General features: G+C 43.6%; 1 protein-coding gene across 2 annotated transcripts in view; it reads right to left on the bottom strand.

Annotated features, from left to right (window-relative positions):
- Positions 1-21,167, bottom strand: part of cdh8 (cadherin 8) — a 77,717-nt gene that overhangs the window by 35,521 nt on the left and 21,029 nt on the right. For both annotated transcript variants that reach the window (XM_076155856.1, XM_076155855.1), the window contains exon 2: positions 12,645-12,939. In XM_076155856.1, the coding sequence (XP_076011971.1) occupies positions 12,645-12,939 (295 nt within the window). The remainder of the gene's footprint in view (positions 1-12,644; positions 12,940-21,167) is intronic.

Genomic DNA, 21,167 nt, shown 5'->3' with positions numbered 1-21,167 from the left:
GGAGAGGGAGCCGTCACACAGAAACTGAGGATAGTGTTTGTGTGTGTGTGTCTGTGTGTGTGTGTGTGTGTGTGTGTGTGTGTGTGTGTGTGTGTGTGTGTGTGTGTGTGTGTGTTTGTGTGTGTGTGTGTGTGTGTGTGTGTGTGTGTGTGTGTGTGTGTGTGTGTGTGAGAGAGTACGCCATATATGTCAGTGTGTGTCTGTGTGACATCCTTTATTCACGGAGTCAGTTACTGTGTCTGGTGCCTTGACAAGCCGTTTACGGGAACAGCGGGAACAAAATAATTAAGAGGGTCCTTTGTTCCCTGCTGATGGCCGTGACATATACCGCCATTTTAAAGGGTTGTGTCATTGATTCACTTTAATTAGTTCTTAGGAAATGTGTGCAACATGCAGATAGAGTTCAAGACTGCAAGCCGAGGACGGAAAATTGGGCACTTCACATGTTTAATTGCTCCCAAGGCATTTACAATGGCAAGGTAATAACAACGAATAAGGCAAAGTATATTGTCTAATGAACAACTTTATCATGTGCAAATGAACAAAATGTTGCTTAAATTGAGAACTCTGCCACAGGGATAAGAGTCTTTAATGTAAATTATGCTTCCTTAATACAAAAAAAGAAAGAAACAGAGAGGAAAAAATGCAGCATAATCTGAAAATGAACATGTAGTTCATATTTTTGCTGCATTACATCAGCACCAAGTCCATGAAACCAGAGATCAAAGTTATTACATAATAATAGAAATGAATTACTTACGTATACACTCCTGCCAAAATAGCTTTAAAAAGGCACACTGCCCAGTAATGTTCCAGTTGAGCTGCTCGGCAGCCAAATGTGTATGAAAATGTGTGTGTGTGTGTGTATGTGTAACCGTATAAATATGTATGCCTGTGTGTGTGTGTGTGTGTGTGTGTGTGTGTGTGTGTGTGTGTCATGTGTGTGTGCACTAAGGCAGCATCAGTCATGGCATTGTACACATATTTTTGTGTTTCTATGTTTGTATCTGTTTCTGTTCATCTCTGTCATTGTGTGTGTGTGTGTGTGTGTGTGTGTGTGTGTATGTGTGTGTGTGTGTGTGTGTGTGTTTGCTGGATGATATACGAGGAGGTATTTCAGGCACTGGGATAAAACAAATCCAATGCCAAAGACGATGAAAAAACAATAAAACATACAGTTTATATCAAAACTGTATTTTTTTAAATAATAGTAAACCACAATTACTGCAGACTTTATCAAATTGGAGGTGTGTTTCCTGGATTCTGCAGTCATACTAGAGATGATGTTGCTCTAAAAACTAAAGCACTGAGTTGAAGCGATATTGCCATCTGTCCCCAAAGACTGATAAACACGAAATTGTGTCCTCTCACAATTACATATTTTCAATGTTTTACCCTGCAGAGGTAGCTAACAAAATCTCAATCGTCTCCATGACAGCAGAAGCACACCGCCCATACTCCTAAACCGCTACAACTGGTAAATCTAAACGCAACACATGACCAAAGTCTTCCACCTCCCCTACACTAACATTAAGACACTGAAGTGCCCTGAATCCAGCAGGAAAGCCGGTTTTAGCGGTGAGCACCTTCTAAGTAATGTACTCCAGCCGTCATGGAGTGAGAAGGGTTAAAGTGTTTCCCAGAGGAATGTTAAAACGTAGCAAGTCTATGTGACTGGCGACTTAATGTCTCTGTCAGCCCGTAAGAGTGGTGCTATGCATCTGACAACCAATCCATCACAGAGCACACACAGACAGAAAGCTGCATGGCTGCACGTAAACTGTCCACCTGTCGTGAAAACACACACAGGGACATTTACACACACACACATCTATGCACCGGCACAGAGATGGACACAAATAAATGCACTTGTTAAAACAGTTTACGTCATAAAACACAGATGCATGCAGTGTAAGAGAGATTCTCCACACACACACACACACACACACACACACACACACACACACACACACACACACACACACACACAGACACACACACACTTAAACTAAACTCGTAAAGCTGATGAGCTTCGGAGCAGGACAGGGAAATGACAGGAGCAAGCACAGAAAACAGCTAAATGTGGATTGGAATCCCTCATCATCCTAAGGTTTATTTACACTCCCAGAAGTGAAGTGAAAATGTTTAAAGGGGCCGTCTCCAGTCTGTAGCATGCTGGAGAGCAGATTCACCCAATTACACAGCAGCCCCCAGTGTGACATAGCAAACCTGCTGTAGGATTGACTGGAATACATGCGTGTTTGTGTGACAGTGTGTTTGTACGTGCAGATCCCAGACTGTGACGGTTGTAAAACCACAAACTGGCTGAATCCATAGTACAGTGAGCGCAGTGCAGCTGCCAAGCTCGGATCAGAGGGAGGAAGGGCGTGACGGGTTGTTTAATGACACAAATCAAGAGCGAAACATAAAGGGGAAAAGATAAAAAACATCTACATTTGTGTTTTAGAATTTGAAGTCACCACCAAAGCAATGATATACTCTGATTCCTCCTCTTACATGGTATCAGAGCGCTGAGGCCTGGTGGGTGGTTGAGACTGTACTTGCCAGGGGACAGACTATAGTTAATGGGGACAGGCATCCAGAGGAGGGCCTCAGCATACAGGAGATTTGATCCCTTTCGTCTTATCAGCTTCTTTTTCCAATGACCTTGCCGTGTGGACTTTTATGCCTCTCCCCTTTATTCTCTGCCGGTGATTGGATGGGCCTCTCTAGTCTCAAATCTCTGCCACCTTGATGAATGTGTTCCGCCCCCGTTTATGTTGCATTGAACAATCCCCCACGCGACCAACGCCGCTACATGAATTCTCCTCTTTTAGTCGCTTTGGGAAGTGCTTATGGCCTTACATACCCGAAATAGGATTCATGTTAAACATACAGTGGGAGCAAGATATAGAATTTCAACCATAAGGAGTATAGTAGCACAAGCTGTAGTTAATGGCTGCGTTAATAGTTGATAAATCTTGCCTGTTTTAATTGAATTATAATAAGCAACGACTATAATACCAACAACGTTTAGGTTGCCTGCCTGTGAAAGAGTCATTCATCAAAACAATTTATTTAATTACTACATTTGCTGCAGACTCACTGGATTATTTAAGTGACAGAACCCTTGAATAATGACTTCTATCATTTATAATTCTACACCAAGTCTACAGTTTTAAATGGTATTAAGTCATAGCAGTAAAGGGTCAGGGGTTCCTCGTTTGATAATACGTCTGCAGCAATAAATGTTAAGTTTTTAATAAACTGATTTTAATTCATTATACTTTGGGTGGTGAGTAATATGCAGTTGAGGGTTTATATTTCCTCACCTGGTAACCCAACATTTTTAATCAAGGGCTTCTATCTGCAAAATATTTCCAGTTAATAAAGCAAATGGTCATGAGCTTCTTTGTAAAAAAATATTGTCCTATAAATCATAATGAACAGTATCAGTGCTAATAATGAGCTGCAGTTTTAATAAGCGCTTACACTTTGCATGTATTCACTGAGAAATCTGATAAGGACTTATTGTGTTTCTTGTTCTCCTCCTCACTTAATATGTGCTTTCATGTCATCTTTGTTTTCTTCCTCTTTGTGGTCTACAGTGTTCTTTGAGAACAAATGCTATTTATGTGTTTTTAAAGACTGTTATTTTGTCTTTCCATGGGATGCAATCAGTGCTTTTAATTTTAGGGACTGAGTGCTATGTGGGTGCCTGCAGGGTCCAAATAGCCACGTCTGGTACTCAGACAATTAATAATGCAGACGTGGAGGGATGAGAGTGCAGGGGATCCTGTTCTTGCTGCTCAATACTGTAAAACCACCTGGAGGAAGGAAAAGGCCACACTCAAATGCACACACACACACACACACACGAACAAACAAACACAATGACTTTTGGTAGAGTCATAAAGCTTCATGAAAAAGTCTCAGTCTAAGTGGGAATGACGTGCAGGGGTTAAATACAGGTCAGGAAAGTGCAAAGAAAAAGTCCCTACAACCAAACATGAAATATCCACAACCGTCCTCATGAATAATTAATTGCAAAACTGAAAAATACTGTATGTATGAGCGAGCATCCTGGCACCTCTGCCCATGTAAGTAAGCATTTGCCAAGTCTGAGGTGTGAATTGGAACCCTGGATCGTCCTGCAACGATGCATAGAGGACTTCCCACTCACCAACATGACTCCAAACACTCCCTTGTCACTTCTGCCTGATATATTATACTGACATTTCACACACACACGCTCACACACTCACACACACGGAAAAGTTCAGTATTTTCTGCACTTTCCAAATCATGTTAACACGTTTCAAGTGAGTGCCGTATTAGAGGGTTGATCTATTTCCTTAAAAAAAAAAAAAACCCATAAAAAAACAGAACTCCCCTGCCAACCACTAGCAGAGTAGATTTTCATAAAATTGAACTCCAACAGTCTTATTTGTTCAAAGGTTAATAACAGTTTCCTCCTCTACAACATTCACATTTTATTCCATTCAAATTTCCCAAATGGAAGGTGAGCAGAGGATGATTTGGAGAAGGGCCGTCGTTTCTTCAAGAGCTGTGACTTTGCCCTTTTCTCAGAATTTTAACCGATCTTAGACTAAACCTGTAAAGTCACACAGCTGTGTTCTGTACACATGAATGATGAAGTAGCGAAACAGGAGGCAGACAGAAGTTGAGCAAATCATCCCAATCCGCCGTGTCATCTGCAGTGTATGGGGAACTGATATGCAGCTGGAGTATGAGAAGGAATATGTGAGTGTGTAAATGAATATTTCACCCCAAAGCTACATCAGAACAATCTGCAGTGAGATATGATACGGATGCAACGAACCTAATGACTGCAGCGAGCTGAACCAGTTGTTTTTGCAGGTAAACTGTGTGTTTAACAGATGTAAAATACTAGTAGAGTCATGATGGAAAGCTTAAAATCAAAAAGCATTAATCTACTTTGCTGGGTGACACATTTAGGTTCATGATCGAAATTTTTTATATATAGACGGTCGCCCATATATTTGGAACAAACAATTATTTCAACCCTACAGTTTAAATATATAGTGCTGCCCGTAAGGTTGTCGACCATGTATGTGTAAATTAATCTACACGTATAGGAGCATGGAGGAAGACGGGAACATATTCACCCCTGCTACAGAAACTGATTCTTTTCATAGTGCATCGCCCTATGAAATGTATAATTAATTGCCATAGAGGTATGAACTTCACACCTGTGATTCTTAGCTAATCGATATTTCACATCACATAGCGAGTGGGAAAATATAATACGTGGATTTGATTTGATTCCTGTAGTTTGTGACTCTAACATACATACAGAGGATTGCATTGGTTGACTCCATTTTACCATAAACAAGAATCCTCCCTGCATCAAATACCTTCGAAATTACTCCTGATTAACCTGCCTGTTTGTAGCTGGTGGAGCTCTCCTTCCCTGACACCAAATGCGGAAACATGAATGCTTTATCTGAAAGAATCAAAATGTAATACAATCACTCAAGGTTGCACTATACTATACTATAGTACCAAATCACTACCGCCAGCCATCAGGGTGCACTGCAGTGTGCATCAATGCCACGCTGAGCCCGGCCTCCTCTGCAATCCTGCAGAAGTTAGGCTGCTGCGTCCCACTCTGGGCTGATTATCTGACCTTGGCACAGTGATCGCCAGTGTGTGACAGCGTGACAGCGAAAGATGAGTGTTCTGTGCATTTCAAGGCCGCTAAACCCATGCACAGCGTTTCTTCACTAAGAGCAGGACTTTTACCTGAAACTTTTACCTGAAGTTCCCCTTTTCACATTTAAATCAAACCTTTCAGCAGCCACTGCAGTGACACAAACAAGCTGCATTAGGACAAATAAATTACTTTTACAAACTTTGCTTCATTCCTTATGCTTTGTGCTGTACTGTTGACCCTGTTGCATGAAATCCATTTAATAACATCCACTCAGTGTGACAGCACAGAGGGCATTAGCGACAGCCTTGGCTATTCAAATCTGTCTCCTCCTCATCATTACAAAAACAGGCACGCGCCAGCTTGTAGGCATACGTGCACACAGAAACACACAGACCTCCTCTCATTTACCTTCCCTTTCAATAACTTTGTTTGTCATTTACCTCACCTCTTTAGGTTTCATTTTTCTTCCCTTTCTACTTCATGGGCACAGCATAAGAAAAAAAAGGGGTGACTTTGTTTGAGAAATGACACTGTGGGTAAGGAGAAGGCTGCTTTTTGTCCTTAGTCTCATTGAGAGTCTTTTGCTATTCATCGGGGCTAGGCAGCCAGGCCAGCAAGGGAGGCAATCTTATGCAGATCACATTGAAGGGCTTCATTACCTAGAAGCCAGCTACTTTTTGTTCTGCCTCAAGGGAAGAGCGAGAGGGAGCATTAGCTCTGCAAAAGAGAAGCATGCAAGGAAAGAGAAGGAGGAAGGGGGAAATACAGAGAGGGAGAGAGAAAGACGGCAAGGGAGAAGAGAAAGGGAGGCACAAAGAGAGCGAGTATGAGTCTCTGTGGGCTGCACGGGGACAAATTACGTCGACACAATAGCATCTTTACAAGCACGCTGGATTTATGTTAACAAAGACGGTGCGTCGGAAAGGTATGTGTTCTAGCACATATTGTGTATGCGTGCACTTATATGCTCTTGTGTCTGTGTGATCTATGTGTGCACATGAGACACACTGGAATGTGCGTGCTTTCACACACACGGGGGTGTGTACTGCTACAGAGGCCTGCCTGCATTTGCCAGAAAAAAATAAATGCCCCTGGAGGCTCTAAAGGTCTTACATTACCGCAGCTGAACATGACTGATGATGTTACATACATAATGCAGAGGTACATTGGATAATAAATAACATTTGATGAATTAGTAATGTGTGTTTTGTGTCTGATAGCAGAGAATGTATGTGCATGTTTTCTTTTTGGGTGTTTTGTTTTGCTTTTTACCTCTGAACGTCATATGTCCCTCCTGGTGGATAATCTGACTGTTTTCATCATATATGCACAGTGTTTGTGCTACACACACCCACACATTGGTGCACATGCACACCAGGGCAGATGCTGTTGCCAAATGAGGTGAGATAGATAGGACTCAAAGGTTATTTACAACTCCAGCGTGTCAGTTAAACCCTTTCAGCCTTGGAGGCCTGTCCTATCCCCATTTAGCACGGCCACAGAAAGGGCAGGCTGGCACACAAGCAGCCTGGCACTTAGACAGGCTTGAGAGCATCAGAGGCCTGGCCAGGTTCACCACTCTGACCCCCCTCACCTCAGCCCAGACTGTGAGCCACCCACCACTATCACCACAGCCCCCGGCCTGCCCGTCCCTGCCCAGCTCGGGAGCCTGCTCATCAGATGTGCCCTGGCCCAACACTGGCCAGGCTCTGGCCCGACTGCCCACCGTGTGAAAGGGCCAGGGGCCCCCTGCCACTCGGCCCATCTGCCAAGCTGCAGAGCAGAGTTTATCATGAGAGAGGAGAGAGACACAAACACCAGACGCCCTGGTTCTTACTCCACAGACAGCACCAGATAAAACATGGACTATAAATGTGCTTCTTTTACATGTGGGATGCTGTGACCCTGAAATGGTGCTGGGGGTTTGTCCATGTTAAACTGCATTTCATACACTCACACTCCAACTTTCCAAGACCAAGATTTACAGTAAGATCAGCAAATACAACAATATTCTTGAGTATATCAAGGAAGGTTTTTTTATAGCACATCTGGCCCAAGTGGAGCATGAAATGCTCTTGAAATAGCACCGCTTTCCTTGTATTGATCTGAAAAAAATGCAACGTGTAGAAAAAAATAGAGCGAAAGTGCTGGAAGTATAAAGGTACACTAATTAGGCACTCTGGCCTCTCATATATGTGATATGAGATATTATAGTTGGTGGAGCGAAATTGCTAATATAATATACTGCGTTTGAATTCTGCTTTAAATCATTTTCTGATGTTTATTCCAGTGTTAGTGAGCAAATCCCAAGAGGTTGCAGTTAAAACCTTAAGATCTGCCGGGACAACTACAGCAAATCATATTATTGACTTTTCGACTTACATCAGGGAATTTTATTTACTGACAGACACACACACACACCCTCACACGCTCACACACATGCACACAGACACGCTAACACACACACATGCATACACACACACACAGACACACTTCGATGACATTCAGCAATGGTTAGCAATGCAATGTCTCATGTATTATTATGTATCGCTTTTAAAAATCTATACAGGCTTTAATTCATCTGTGAGCACGCTGAGGGTTCTGCTGTATGTTGGCAGCACAAGCTGATAAGCTCTGATAAAGTTCTGCATCTCGCTGATTTGCATATGTCTCCCCTTGATCGAGTCTGTTCATTTATCGTCCAAATGTGTGATGACAAGCCTTTACTTATTTTCCCAGCTGCCGGCAGTGATGAGAGCGTAATCAGAAACATCATTAAGGCCCTACATGGACGGCTGTGCCTGTTAGTCCTGTTACCCACGACCATAATAACTCTGAAAATGCAAATCAACTGCAGGTAATCTATTAATGTCACTTCAATTTTATGTCTGCGCACCAATTTAGCAGATCTTGACACATTTGGCGAGGCCCCACGCTTCCGTACAGGTATTCATTTTGCTGGGTTTCAGAGAGCAGGGCCTGTGTGAGGACGAGACGCGCCATCTGTCTACACGCCCGTTTATTAATCGGCCTGATAATGAAGCGCAGGCACAGCCAAAGCCTCCAGGGACGCCACGCGCACCAGTTCCATCCGGCTAAACAACTTTCAGCAAGTTTGCTTCACAGTGTGGCAATTATTGTCACTCGCACCCCCTCTCAGCATTGGGAGGAGGGTCTCACAACCTCCACCTAATTACCTGAATTGTCACTTCAAGCTGAATTTTCAACTACATCACAACCCCCTTGTTAGCTGCCGAAGGGTAACAGAGCCTCATAATTCCGGCATATGGTCGACAGACATACAGGGGGAATTAGTCAGCTTGTAGTGGCCTTAAAGTCGAAGACCCCATTAACAGGAAAACGGGATCCGCTAATCCTGTGAGATTTGTGCAATCCATGCAAATGAATTATAATCAGAGGCAGAATTCCACAATGTGCTCACTTTGAACGGAAATGACACTGAAACATAATTACGTTTTGAATATATTAATATTACAAACAGTATAGAGGGAACGTGGAGACGTGTAGAGTATAAGAAGAAGAGATCACATATTAACTTGGATAATGATTTCACATCATTATCCTTCAATTAAAATAATTTGCTTAAAGGATATAGAGGCAGGATTTCTGCAACTCTTGGTTAAGTAAGGGTAAGGGTGCAGGGACTGGTTACTTTGCAGACTCAGTCGACCTGGTAAGTCGCTGCTGTTGCCAGATGAAAGCGCTCTTAGCTCAGCCTGGTTTTGGCTGGTTGGCACATCGAAGCGTTTCGGAGAGAGGCGATGTTCAGACAGCACTGACTCACCAGCTAAAGCGAAGCAAAAACCTTTAAAATCCAAAGGGTTTTCATCACTTTTTATGGATCAAATAATTGGACGATGTTGCATCTCCATTTCCCGGATTTACATTTTTAATTCCAATTTTTTTATGTTGTTTTTATGTTTTATCTCTCCACAGATGGAGGTTTACACTGTAAAACAGCTAAATTTAGGATTTTCATTAGTGCACATGTAACAAATGCATGTAAATACACCAGCGCTTGAACACTCTGACAGGGTTAGTCTTCAAAATAAGTACTTTGGCTACTTGAATACCTCTGGGTGTAATGTCCTTCACCCCTCACAAATATGTGTTGACAACAGCGCCACCTTGCCTGGTTACACTACAAATGAGATCAAACCGCCTTGTGATAGTGCCATCAGCCCCGTGGCACCACCTTTGCCCGCCACTTCCTGTCACCGCGGACACTGTAGCACGGTGAGAAACAATCCATTAAACAATTAAAAGGCTGGACACTGTGTTTCTTTCAGTAAAAGGAAAGTCAGAGAAAAGTCAGAGGCAGCCACACGTCTTATCCGACTGGGCCTTTTAAAGGAAGAACAAAAGGTCTCTCTCCTTCATTTCCCATTAACCTCGATGCTCCTCCGCACACAGGAAACATGGCGACCTCAGTGGCCCATGTCACATATCTCATCCGGCTGTGGGGACCGGCTTCCTATGGGGGATGGTGACATTCAATGAGGGGGATTCTATCTAGCTGTAGTCCTTGACAGATAAAAGGTGGCTGTTGATATTTGTTCCCGAGTCTCGCTGATGCCACACAAATACACGCTCGATAGCAGCGAGGAGCCGCCAAGACACTGATCAAGTCGGGAATGAAGCTGACGAGCTCTGCGAGTGGATAAGGCCGCCCAGAGATCCCGGCTTGTTACGCTCCGAGTTTGATATTTGATTATTTGATGCAGGTGGCTTCACGCTGTGCATAAATACTGCACACTCAGCATTGGATGAACCGGCGGCCAGGCGTATTGCGGCATCAGTCACGTACCGTAATTACTTTTTAATGCTTTTCAGTTCCGTGTTATTATTGAGATTTGCTCATACGCAGCAGACCTCACATCAAGGTTTTTTTTCCTCGGCCATTCCTGCAGACTTTATTAGTCACTCACTGCTCAACACACTTTCAGTAATCCACCGCACAAATTCTCATTTTACTGTGATAAAGTCTAACCTCCTCTGTAAAAAAAAAGAGGGAACTCATGATTTATGGATCTGAAGGTCACAGTAGAATGACGCTAGAAACGCTGCTTGTTTGTCCGAAGCTTTGGTTTCATTCCATAAATCTGCACATGTAAAAAGTTAACAAGATGAAAATAACTCATGGAAAGAAAATTCTTTCATGCAAACAACTGGGCGCTCGTGAATATTTAATTAATCAGCAGTGACAAAAAGGGAACAACAATCAACAAAGAGATGCCGACTTCTATTTCCTATGCAGCATTCCCACTGGCAAATTATAGAGTGCTGTCAACCACCACTTTGCTCTCTACTGCATCAGGATGCTCTGTTCCTGCACTGCACTGACAAAGCCCTTAGAGGGCTGCATTACAGCTGAGATCCAAACAATGAGCAGTGGGGATCAAATAAGCGAGTTCACACAAGAGTTCACTGTTTGTCTTTGTTTGTGTGGTTACTTTTGCATTTGTGTTTTGCTCCTCTGCTCCTTTCTACCGCAGCTAATAAGAACAAGTCCAAACGAACGCAGAGAGCTGAAGAAATGATGCAAAAGCTGCAACCTACAGATGGGATTCACCAAACAGATTCCACTACATACTGAACACCATCTGCCCTGGTGCGTTATGTCAGCTTCACGACAGGTAACAAGAGGAAACTGGATGAGGAATCATAATAACAAGCTGATGCCGCCCAACAACAGACCCCAACCTCGCTGAACTCCTCCAATGTCAAAATGGCATAAAGACAATCTCTGATCTCCTTCCTGCCACCGTTGGAAACATTTTCTACAAGACTCCTGCTGCTTGGAGGTCAGCGGCGAGACTCCCTTGAAAAAGATGCAGTGTATAGATGCAGTCGCAGGCTCCTGCCACTCCTGGATGAGCTGCACGCTTGAATTATGTGATCACGCCGTGGTTATTAAAATCCATAGACGGGGTAAGAATGTGAATACATGAATACATCAGCATACTGCTAAATGCAAAGTGTTTGCTATAGTTTTTGTGTCAGTTTGTGAGGGCTAGAGAGTGAAAAAAGGAATATTAGAGGTTGTTGCAATTAGTAGCAGTCAGTGTTCCCAGAATAACAGACAACGTGGTGCTAATAGGTTGTGAAAGTACATGCAAATGATGTATATGCTTTTAATTGAGTTTTCTACTGCCTCTTGCAATTCACTAAAACACATTTTCTGATTCAAATCTCCAGCATGTGCAAAGACGTTTTCCACCGTGACGGATATTAAGCCTCTCTGCTGTGTTATGTTTTTGTTGTTTTTTTCTGTAATTTATGTAAGTATTATTAGTTTCCTGGATGCGACTGCAGTTCTTTGCGTAGCTCAGCTCTGTGAGAGTGGTGGACATACAGCGGAGGCACGTAGCTGGAGCTCTGTGAGTGTGAGTGTCCTCAGACAACATCCTCAAGATCCTCTGAGTCATAGCCAAAGGTGCTCAGCTGGATGGAACACGAACGCAGGAGGATATATTCGGATCATCCTCTACATACATACGTTTTTTAAGGTTGGGATCAAAGGCTTGGACTATTGTCTCATCATCCCAGATCTGATGAAAATGTTCACAGATACAATTCTGTTTTGTATAGTTTGTTATGGCATAGTTTGCATTGCTGCTTTGGTAACTCATCTATTGTGTGACACATGTGATGTCACTAAGTGCTTTGATGCTGATCCACCTTGTGAAGAGTCATTAGTGAGCTAAGGGAAACGCTTTAGTGATTCATCAGTCTTGTGTTTTCATTTGAGATGCATTGTGTAAGCAGGCATATAAATAGGCACACCAATCTCCTCCTGCTCTTATTCTCTCATTATTCTCATGCAATAGCCCGTTAGAGATCACCCATCTCTGAAATACCCCACACTCATTTGAGTACGGTGCAGGAGAGACCAAGAAATGGAGTGAGGCGCAGTGTGACTCACCGACGGCAGACATTTCTGGAATGGAGGCGCGGTACGGGCCTTCGATGAACTGCGGCGGATTGTCGTTGATGTCCTGAACTTTGATGATGAATTCGGACGGCGGCTCCAAAGGCTCGTCAGTGTCGGCGTTTACGACCTGGGCGGTGAGTGTGTACTCTGCCTTCTCTTCGCGGTCCAGCCTCTTCATCGCGTGGATGTCGCCTGTTAGCTCGTTGATGGCGAAGATGGTTCCCGCTCCTTCGCCAGCGAGGACATACTTTATGCGCTTGCCGCCCACATCCAAATCTGTGTGAAGCTGGAACGGAGAAGAAGAAAAAGAAGGGGTTAAAGTTAAGAGGTGGCAGCAGAGTCGTGAGTTTGATCTAATGACAGATCTAACGAATGCAGGCATATTCGCTCAGCAGATTTTTAGATGTCTTCACAGGATAAATGCAGATAAGTGTACAATATGACTCTAATGTGAGGACACTGCAGTTTGGACAAGAGGGCTCTATGTGTTTCTGCAGCAAGTGGAGTAGCAGGGATACAAAACGTGGCTCAACATAGCCCTACACTTTGCTAAATGAGGCCCACTGGGGACAATAACTTTGTAAGTAGCACAGGAAATGGACCTTAGCCTACATAGTTCCTCGTTATACATCACAAATACATCACGCCGATATGCATTCGTGGTAGATATTGCTCCCTGCAGTACGAAATTCACAAAACTACAAAGCTGGAAGTGCTTTAAAATGTGTGTTCCATAGCATGGCTAAAGCAGAGAAGCATCAGGATCCATAAAATATTCAAGAGGAAACGCTGCTCACTGTGATTCATGCTCACAAATAAACTAGCCTCCAAAGTTACTGGACGACACTGCGTGTTTCTCATTACAATTGTAATTACAGTTTCATTAGTTCACCAAAAGCGGCATTATGCGCTAGGCTGAGCGTTCGGCTGCCTCTCGCTGCACGGACTGAGTATAACTAATGACTCTGACAATGCTACAGGAGGACCACTGCAACATCTGCAGACACAAAGAACCGAGGGGGGAAACCTGTCGGCTGTTTAAAGTGGTTTCAGGGAAAGAGGGAGGCGATGATAAAAGGTAAAGAGAAACAAAGGGCAGGAGGATGGCCGGAGGAGGGGAAGATGGTCTGAGGGAGGGATGCCGGCGTGAGGGAAGCAGACGACTACCAGAGAAGCGCTTCTTCTTCTACTGTTAGTCACCTCTCGGATCAACCTCCTGATCCTCCTGCTGAGGCGCTTTGAACATTTGTTGAATTTGTGCCGCTTTCTCATTTCCGTCTGGCTGACGTGACACCGGCTGGCAGCCCCCCGTTTCTTTCAGGTTTATATTTATTTTTGTTAATGTACTCGCCTCTCCCAAACACGCAGTGCCGAGCAAGCAAGGAAGCACGCATGCATGCATGCATACACACACACACACACACACACACACACACACACACACACACACACACACACACAGAACTATGCACACAGGCACAGATCAAAACATCTGTATTCAGCAGCTTTAATTTCAATTTCCTGCCACGGTGTTTCTCCTGAGATACCCTTGGGAGTGTGGTTATGGTGCAGAATGGGAAGGCAAAAAATCTGTCCACGAAAACACCCCCGACCTCTAAACCCCCAACACCCCCACACCCCGCCCCACACACCCCTGCTATGTTTTTATAAGATGCCTTTTATGCATATACTGTCTCGAAGGTGTTGTTTGCAGACACTGACAAAGCACATTCACTTAAATTGTCACACCTTGCACTTTTGTTTTCCTAATTGTGCCATCATTTTACATGAATGATGTAGCTCATTAACACAAATGCCTCGCAACATCCTGCACACTGTGAAACTCTTTAAATGAGACCAGAATTAATGATGGTCTGTCATTTTTTTTCGAGTCCTACGTTTGACTCTCGGTGGGTATCAGCATGCGTAGAAGTGAGACACATATGACTGTTTATCTTTGTGTTTGCCTGTGTTTTACGTGTGTATATACAGTAGATGTGTGCGGTTGCGTTATTCCTCTTTCGAGTGTTACATTCTCAGAACAGATAGTCAGGATGCAGTTATCAATCCGACAAGTGCATGCAATTCGATCTACAAATGCATACCCTTATAATGTCAATGTAAAAGCCTTAACGAAGACATAGTTAGAGGTGTTTCAGCATCATCAAGTGGTGAAATCTGCGAGTTAACAACAGAATAAAAACTCTCACGAAAGTACAAGACGGGACAAGCGAGTGTTTTCCAGCATCTGATGCGTTAAAGAGACAGTACCTCAAATAATAGGCCTGTTTTCACTCAGTGTGCACCAATGTTGGTAGTGGTTCAGTGAGATGTTTTTCTATTTCAAGTTAAAATGTCACATTGGTTAAATTTAAATGAGGAATTTTAAGTCTTTACATTACCCCTTTGGAATATCATGTTGGCGTTCTCAGTGTGAATGGAGGTGCAGTCCTGTGTTTGTTCAATTGACGAAAAAACTTAGATTCTGCTTTAGATTTTATCGTTATTGAAATAATACATTGGTCACGTGATAAATTCCATCAGCATAAACTTTTTTTCGAACAAATCCACCGCTCAGTTTCGGAGCATCTCCCTCTTCCATCTGATTCAATGGTAAAACAGTCATTGATTGTTGGGAGGTTGCATAGGCTTTTGTAGAGGCTTAATAGTGGTGTGTCCTCTAAATAACCAATCACCCAATTCTTCCACCACCTTTAACACCAGAGTGCCAAAATGGTCTTCGATGACTACAATTACCGAAGGCGGAGAAAGAAAACTCTCTCTGTCTGCAGTCCCCTTTCATTAACCGAGTTGCCCGGGCAACTAAAATAACACCAACAATTGTGACGGTGGCATTGAGGACACGAGCAGATAATGGATAACAACACAGCCGTCATCATACGCAGACAGTGGTTACAAAACAGCAGCGCACTATTCTTCAGCCCATTAACGGAGGGTCAGACACGTGCCAATCATGCACCAACCTCCCACCGACTCATACACTGTCTGCAGGGTTGTTAATGAATCCAAATTAAAGGTATGACATTTCAAAATAAAGGCTGTAATTGCTATACTGGATGGCTATAGAGCAAATTCCGCCACATACCGTATAGGAAATACCGGCATGGTTGAGCAGAGTGTAAAGACTGAGAGAGTTATGACAGCGCATTCTCAGCGTTGTACATCTGCTTTATATATTCTGAAGCTGCAGTTCAAGAATGATGAAGAAAAACCCTGGTTGACTGGAGAAGTTATTCTGTGGCAGTACATTTGCCACGTTCTCAGCTTGGTGCCGGTTCTGTCATGCGCACACCCCCACATACACACACACACACACACACACACACACACATATACATGTGCACATCTCCATTTGCCAACCACAGCTCCCAATCAGGGCTGAATGGGACTGCTTATCCTGTCAGCGGAGGAGGAAATATGTCAGTCCCCGTTGAAGATGAGCTTTTACGGCAATCACTTGAACAATCACTGTGTCCTAATGAGGAAGATTCTACGGATTCTACTCCTCCAACACGCCAGCCTCAGCCCGAGGTTCCACATACTTAAGTGTAGCCCTACAGAGGGAACTAATGATTCTGCGCCTTGTCAGGGCAAATGGTAGATAGGACATGTGCTCCTCCTGTGTCTGTGTGTGTGTGTGTGTGTACCAGCAGGAGCGGAGAGAGAGAGAGAGAGACGGAAACAAGGGAAGAGAGGGAGGGGATCCTGTCACTGTGATGCAGCTTGTCAGCCGTCGTCCACCCACAGTGCGTCCACAATGTCTTGCCTAAATCTGCCTTCAGTTCGTCCTTGGTAAGGGTCAAAGATGGTCTTTTCTACCATTAGAACTGTGAAAATTCAGGGGCAAGCACCTCCAGTACACAGGAAAATTAGTAACTTAGAAGTAAAGTAAGTCCTGCTTTCAGAATTAATGTCAACCAGCAGCAAAGAGTACAAAAAGTAAATGTTTCCCAACTAAATAAATGATTGATACATTGGAATGTGGTATCTTGATATTAAAAAAATAAAAAAAATCCCCCCCAATTTTACACACATGTCGTTTTTTTACTCTCTTTTTGGCAGATATTGAAATAAAATATGTAATTTCGGGAACCTTTTTTTAAAACTTATAAATACTATAAACATGGATGCTATCTCTTTCTCTTTCTAAATTTCAGAAATAGCATCAAAGAACATTTATATCTGAGTTTTTGACTAAATATGATACTATACTATTACTATCATAATAGAATGTAACTTGATGCAGACAGGTAAAGACACAGAGCAGCATGAACACACCTTGTCCTTTATAATGTATCGCTGTGCTGCTTTGAAATGCTGTGCTTGTTCTTGTGAAGATGATGCATTTGTTCTTCCAAGGTTGCACGACCACGGCAAGCATTCATGCTGGTGGAAAATACCATGTTATGCATTAAATATGGAGTAGAATGCATGCTGTAATGTAAAATGTATGGGCGCCCCCCCACCTAAAGCCACGCCATCTATACATTTTACATACAGCGGCACCTTTGGTTAATAAACAGACGTTCGACCTTCTTCCAGAACGTCTTCAAACAGCTCAGCTGGTTATCATGGCCCAGTTATCCTCATAATGTGACCCAGTCTAACAGAACGAATCCGAAGAAGTCATTTAAAAGGGTTTCATGTGGTAATGAGGGATCAACAGGGGGTAATTCATTGCCAAAACTGGTAAAATTAGAGCCACCATTTTTCCCCATCTGTACACCCTGAGGCAAGCGTATCCTAAATAGTTACTGCAGACAGATTCTGCTCAAACGTATCTGGAAATTAATTGTTGCTTCCTCCAATTTGTTGGATTTCAACCCTGTTAATTACACCTACATGAATAATCTGTAATTCTAAATATTGCAATAACATTTTGAATGTAGGGAACAGATGGCGCCATGCATGATATATGATACACTTAGCTATTCTTGGGAACATTTTCCCTCCAGTCTGTCTTGTGGCGCGTAGCGTTTTATCAAATTGGACAGAAAAGTTCCCTTCTGGTGTGAACCACAACTGACTTTAGCGGAAGGAGACCGTAATGAGAACGAAGCATCCATCACACCCCAAAAGAAAAGCCCCGGTTGAAATGAAGAGTTTCATCCCAACCTTATGTCTGTTTTAAAGCACGGCACCTGTGATAGATTCCACAGATGAGAAATGTAAAGATAATCGCATTGAAACGACCTGGCGAAGATTTCTCCACACAGCTGCTGGTAAAGATATAACTCCAGATTCTATGCGAGCTATTGTTGTCCTCCTTTATTGGCCACAAAGGGATAAAGGCCATTGGGATTTGTTGGAATCCATTGAGAACATGCAGTAATCAATATAGCTCATCTGAGAGGTCAGACATAGTATTCATGCCGCCTCTCGTTCATTTATTACCACTTCAGTCAGTCTTCCTTTATTGAGACGATGGGATGGAGATGGTGTCGTGACCCCGTTAGTAGAGAAGGTGACGGTTGGTAATTGACTAAACTAAAGCTCAGAAAAGGCACAATCGTTCCAATCAAAGCATCTTAGCGTTGCGACTCCCCACGACTCTTTTATCCCTCACAGTGAGGAGCGAATACTCAGCACCGCTATTTCCTTTCGTATACTTTCATTAGGTTTTATTTTTACCCTGAAAAAATTGCAAATTAATGAGACAAACAAGAAAGGGACTCAGGATCGGTGTGTAATTTGAACAAAGGTCAATCAGGGCTAATGTGTTTGGTGTCCATCCGTGCTCTTTTTTTTGAGCGATGGCATGTGTGTTTTGCGTTTACTGCCCCCGGCGCAGCATTGCTGTGGAGATTAATTCAAAGTCAAAGCTGTTACCTTTAGAACACCAGGGCAGCACAATAAGATTTAGCCACCCATGAAAAGCCTTTTGTTTGCGAGCTGGGACGTATGGAAGGATGCATTTTAATCATCGCATGCTACGGTGTCACCACACACACACGCACAGAGAGAGAGAGAGAGAACGGGAAACAGTAAAACAAAACAATTCAGTGTCAGATCACACTTACTGGATTCTATATGCAACCCCGACTTCATTACTGCTGCCATTACGTCTGCTGTTTGCAAATTTCAATATTTAGCGCCTCTGTTTGTCCTCTGAAGTGTCCTGCCGCGCGAGTCGAGCCTTTTTTGTGTAAGAGACGCGGTGTGATTTGAGGTAAAACAAACAAGCAAACAAGAAAGAGAACTAAATGTGCAAAAACAACTCGGAGACGAGGTGTCTGCGAAAACATGCAAATGAGCTCGGCCACGGGGGGCACCGCCGTGCACGCTGTGTGTTAAAAAGAGGGAGATTTTTTCGGCATTAACCTGTGCAGCTGTCATTACCCTGCCTACCTGTGGGCTCCAAACTCATCGGTATACACAGCATGCTGAAAGGGTGTGTGTGTGTGTGTGTGTGTGTGTGTGTGAGGGATGGGGGGGTGGGTGCTGCGAAACAAAACAAGCATAATCAAGGTGCACAACAGTTTTCTCTCTCTTCTATGCGACTGACCTAATCAAATCAAAGAATGAGATTGATTTCATGAGGTGCAGATGGATCCCGTAGCAAGTCTAATTCAATGTGCCGGCTCGCCGATATGATGTGTGTTTTCTCTGTCCAGATGGTGCTGCTCGAGTTTGTAATTCATATTTCAATGTTTAAACCCTCCCAGTTCTCTCGCTGTCTTTCTTTCGATCTCTCTCAAGGCCCTGCTTCTGCCTCTTCCTCTTCTTTCCTCCTTCCTCGCGTGCGACTGAACCGACGGGAGTAAACGAACGTCGTCACAATCTCATCTGTCTAACATGCGATCCTGTGATCTTGTTAAACGTCACCGGCAACACAAGCCAACTGGTGAATTTGTCAGGATAAATTTGCTTCAGCTGGAAATGGAAAGAAGCGGTTAAGTCGTGTGATGAAGGAGAGATCACGCCAAGTTTCTGTGTGAATCTGGTAAAAATGTGATTCGAAGTGATTTCCAGGAAAAAAGAAAGAATAAATAAAAATTAGCGAACAAACCCTGCAGAGGATAGACATGAATTTTGAATTTCTTTGCATTCCCAATCACCGTTTCTCCCAGGGTTGTTCAGTGAAGTTGTTTCATATATATGTATATGCACACACATTTCCATAATTGGGAGACATGCGGTGCCAGAGTCGTTCTTTCGGGCGCATTCCTGCAGTAAAATGCAGATGTGCTTCACAGTGCCTGTTGGAGCTGTCAGAGTCATTGTTCTCAACCTGAGAAGCCTTGCAAATTAGCCACTTTCAATGCCAACTGCCGGCGTCACAGAGCCATGCATTGCTGCTGTAGAAATCCGTGCAGGCATAAGTTTTCCGGGCTGAGGCTGGAATAATGGGCTCCTTCTGCTTTAGCTAAGCACTTTTGTTTGTCTCAGCGGGTTCTTACTGTATCGGCCTTATATGCTGTATAGCGGGCCGTGATCGATAAAGTATTTGTGGTTTAAAATGCCAAAATCCGCTCCTACGGGTAATTTACAATACAGGAATAAGTAGTGCGGCGAGACAAACTGATGCCAAAAAACAAAACAGGATCATGATCTGTGCGTGGAACACCTCTCAGAATAGGCGAAGCGATGTCGTGCTCAGAAGGATCAATCAAGTGCAACTTTATTTTTGGTTTTATTTTATTTTATTCTATTCTTTGGTTCTTCAGTTGCTTATTCCGGCATCCCAAACTGGAAAAGACGTAGCGGCTGCACTTTCTTTCCATATCCAAGCCAGCAAATCCTCTCAGTGGGATGCAGCTTTTAATAGGCAGGTATTGGAAAGCAGTATTTGCTCACGCCTAAGAACAACAGGCACTATAAACGAGGGCTTTATTGGCGATATTAATAATCATCTGTGCCTTCTCCTTTGAGAGGCTGGCGATATCGGGTATCATTAGACATGCAAATAACAGCTCCATTTTCCTTTCCCTGGGATTAGGAAGGAAAGAGAGAAAAATGAAGCAGAAGCATGGCTGTGGCAGAAACAATTAAGCAATTTTCTCTGTAGAAGAAGCACTTGGCAATTGGCTTCAGACCGGTGAAAGCAACAGGAGGGGTCCTTTGGCGAAACGCGCCGCCTTCCGTGCTTGTCTGAATGCATGTGCAAATGCGCAGAGCATCGCTTTGAGCTGTCAAATCACCTTGGAGGTGGACGGCGACTGCAAGCTCTCTCTCTCTCTCTCACACGCTCTCTCTCTCTCTCTCTCTCTCTCTCTCGCAGTGTTTGATACGCATAATGCGGCATCATGTCTGCGACACACAGACCCAGAGACGAGAGAGGGTGGGCGAGCGGGAGCAAGCGAGAACAAAGGAGGTGAAGGTAGCAGAAAGAGAGCCGTAGACAGAGTCATCTCAGCACACAGAGTGATGACACCTTCCCTTTCATCCCTTCTTTCACACTCACTCTGGCGACCATCGAGCGCTTTTCGGCGTCGCTCACAGACAAAAAATCTTCCCCACGTTTCCTCCGCCACATTAGCCAAATATCGGAGG

This window comes from Genypterus blacodes, unplaced genomic scaffold (genome assembly GCF_046128005.1).
Source record: "Genypterus blacodes isolate CSIRO-AG114 ecotype Tasmania unplaced genomic scaffold, CSIRO-AGI_Gbla_v1 ptg000067l_1, whole genome shotgun sequence".
Classification (NCBI taxonomy): domain Eukaryota; kingdom Metazoa; phylum Chordata; class Actinopteri; order Ophidiiformes; family Ophidiidae; genus Genypterus; species Genypterus blacodes.
This window is presented reverse-complemented; position numbering and strand designations above follow the sequence as displayed.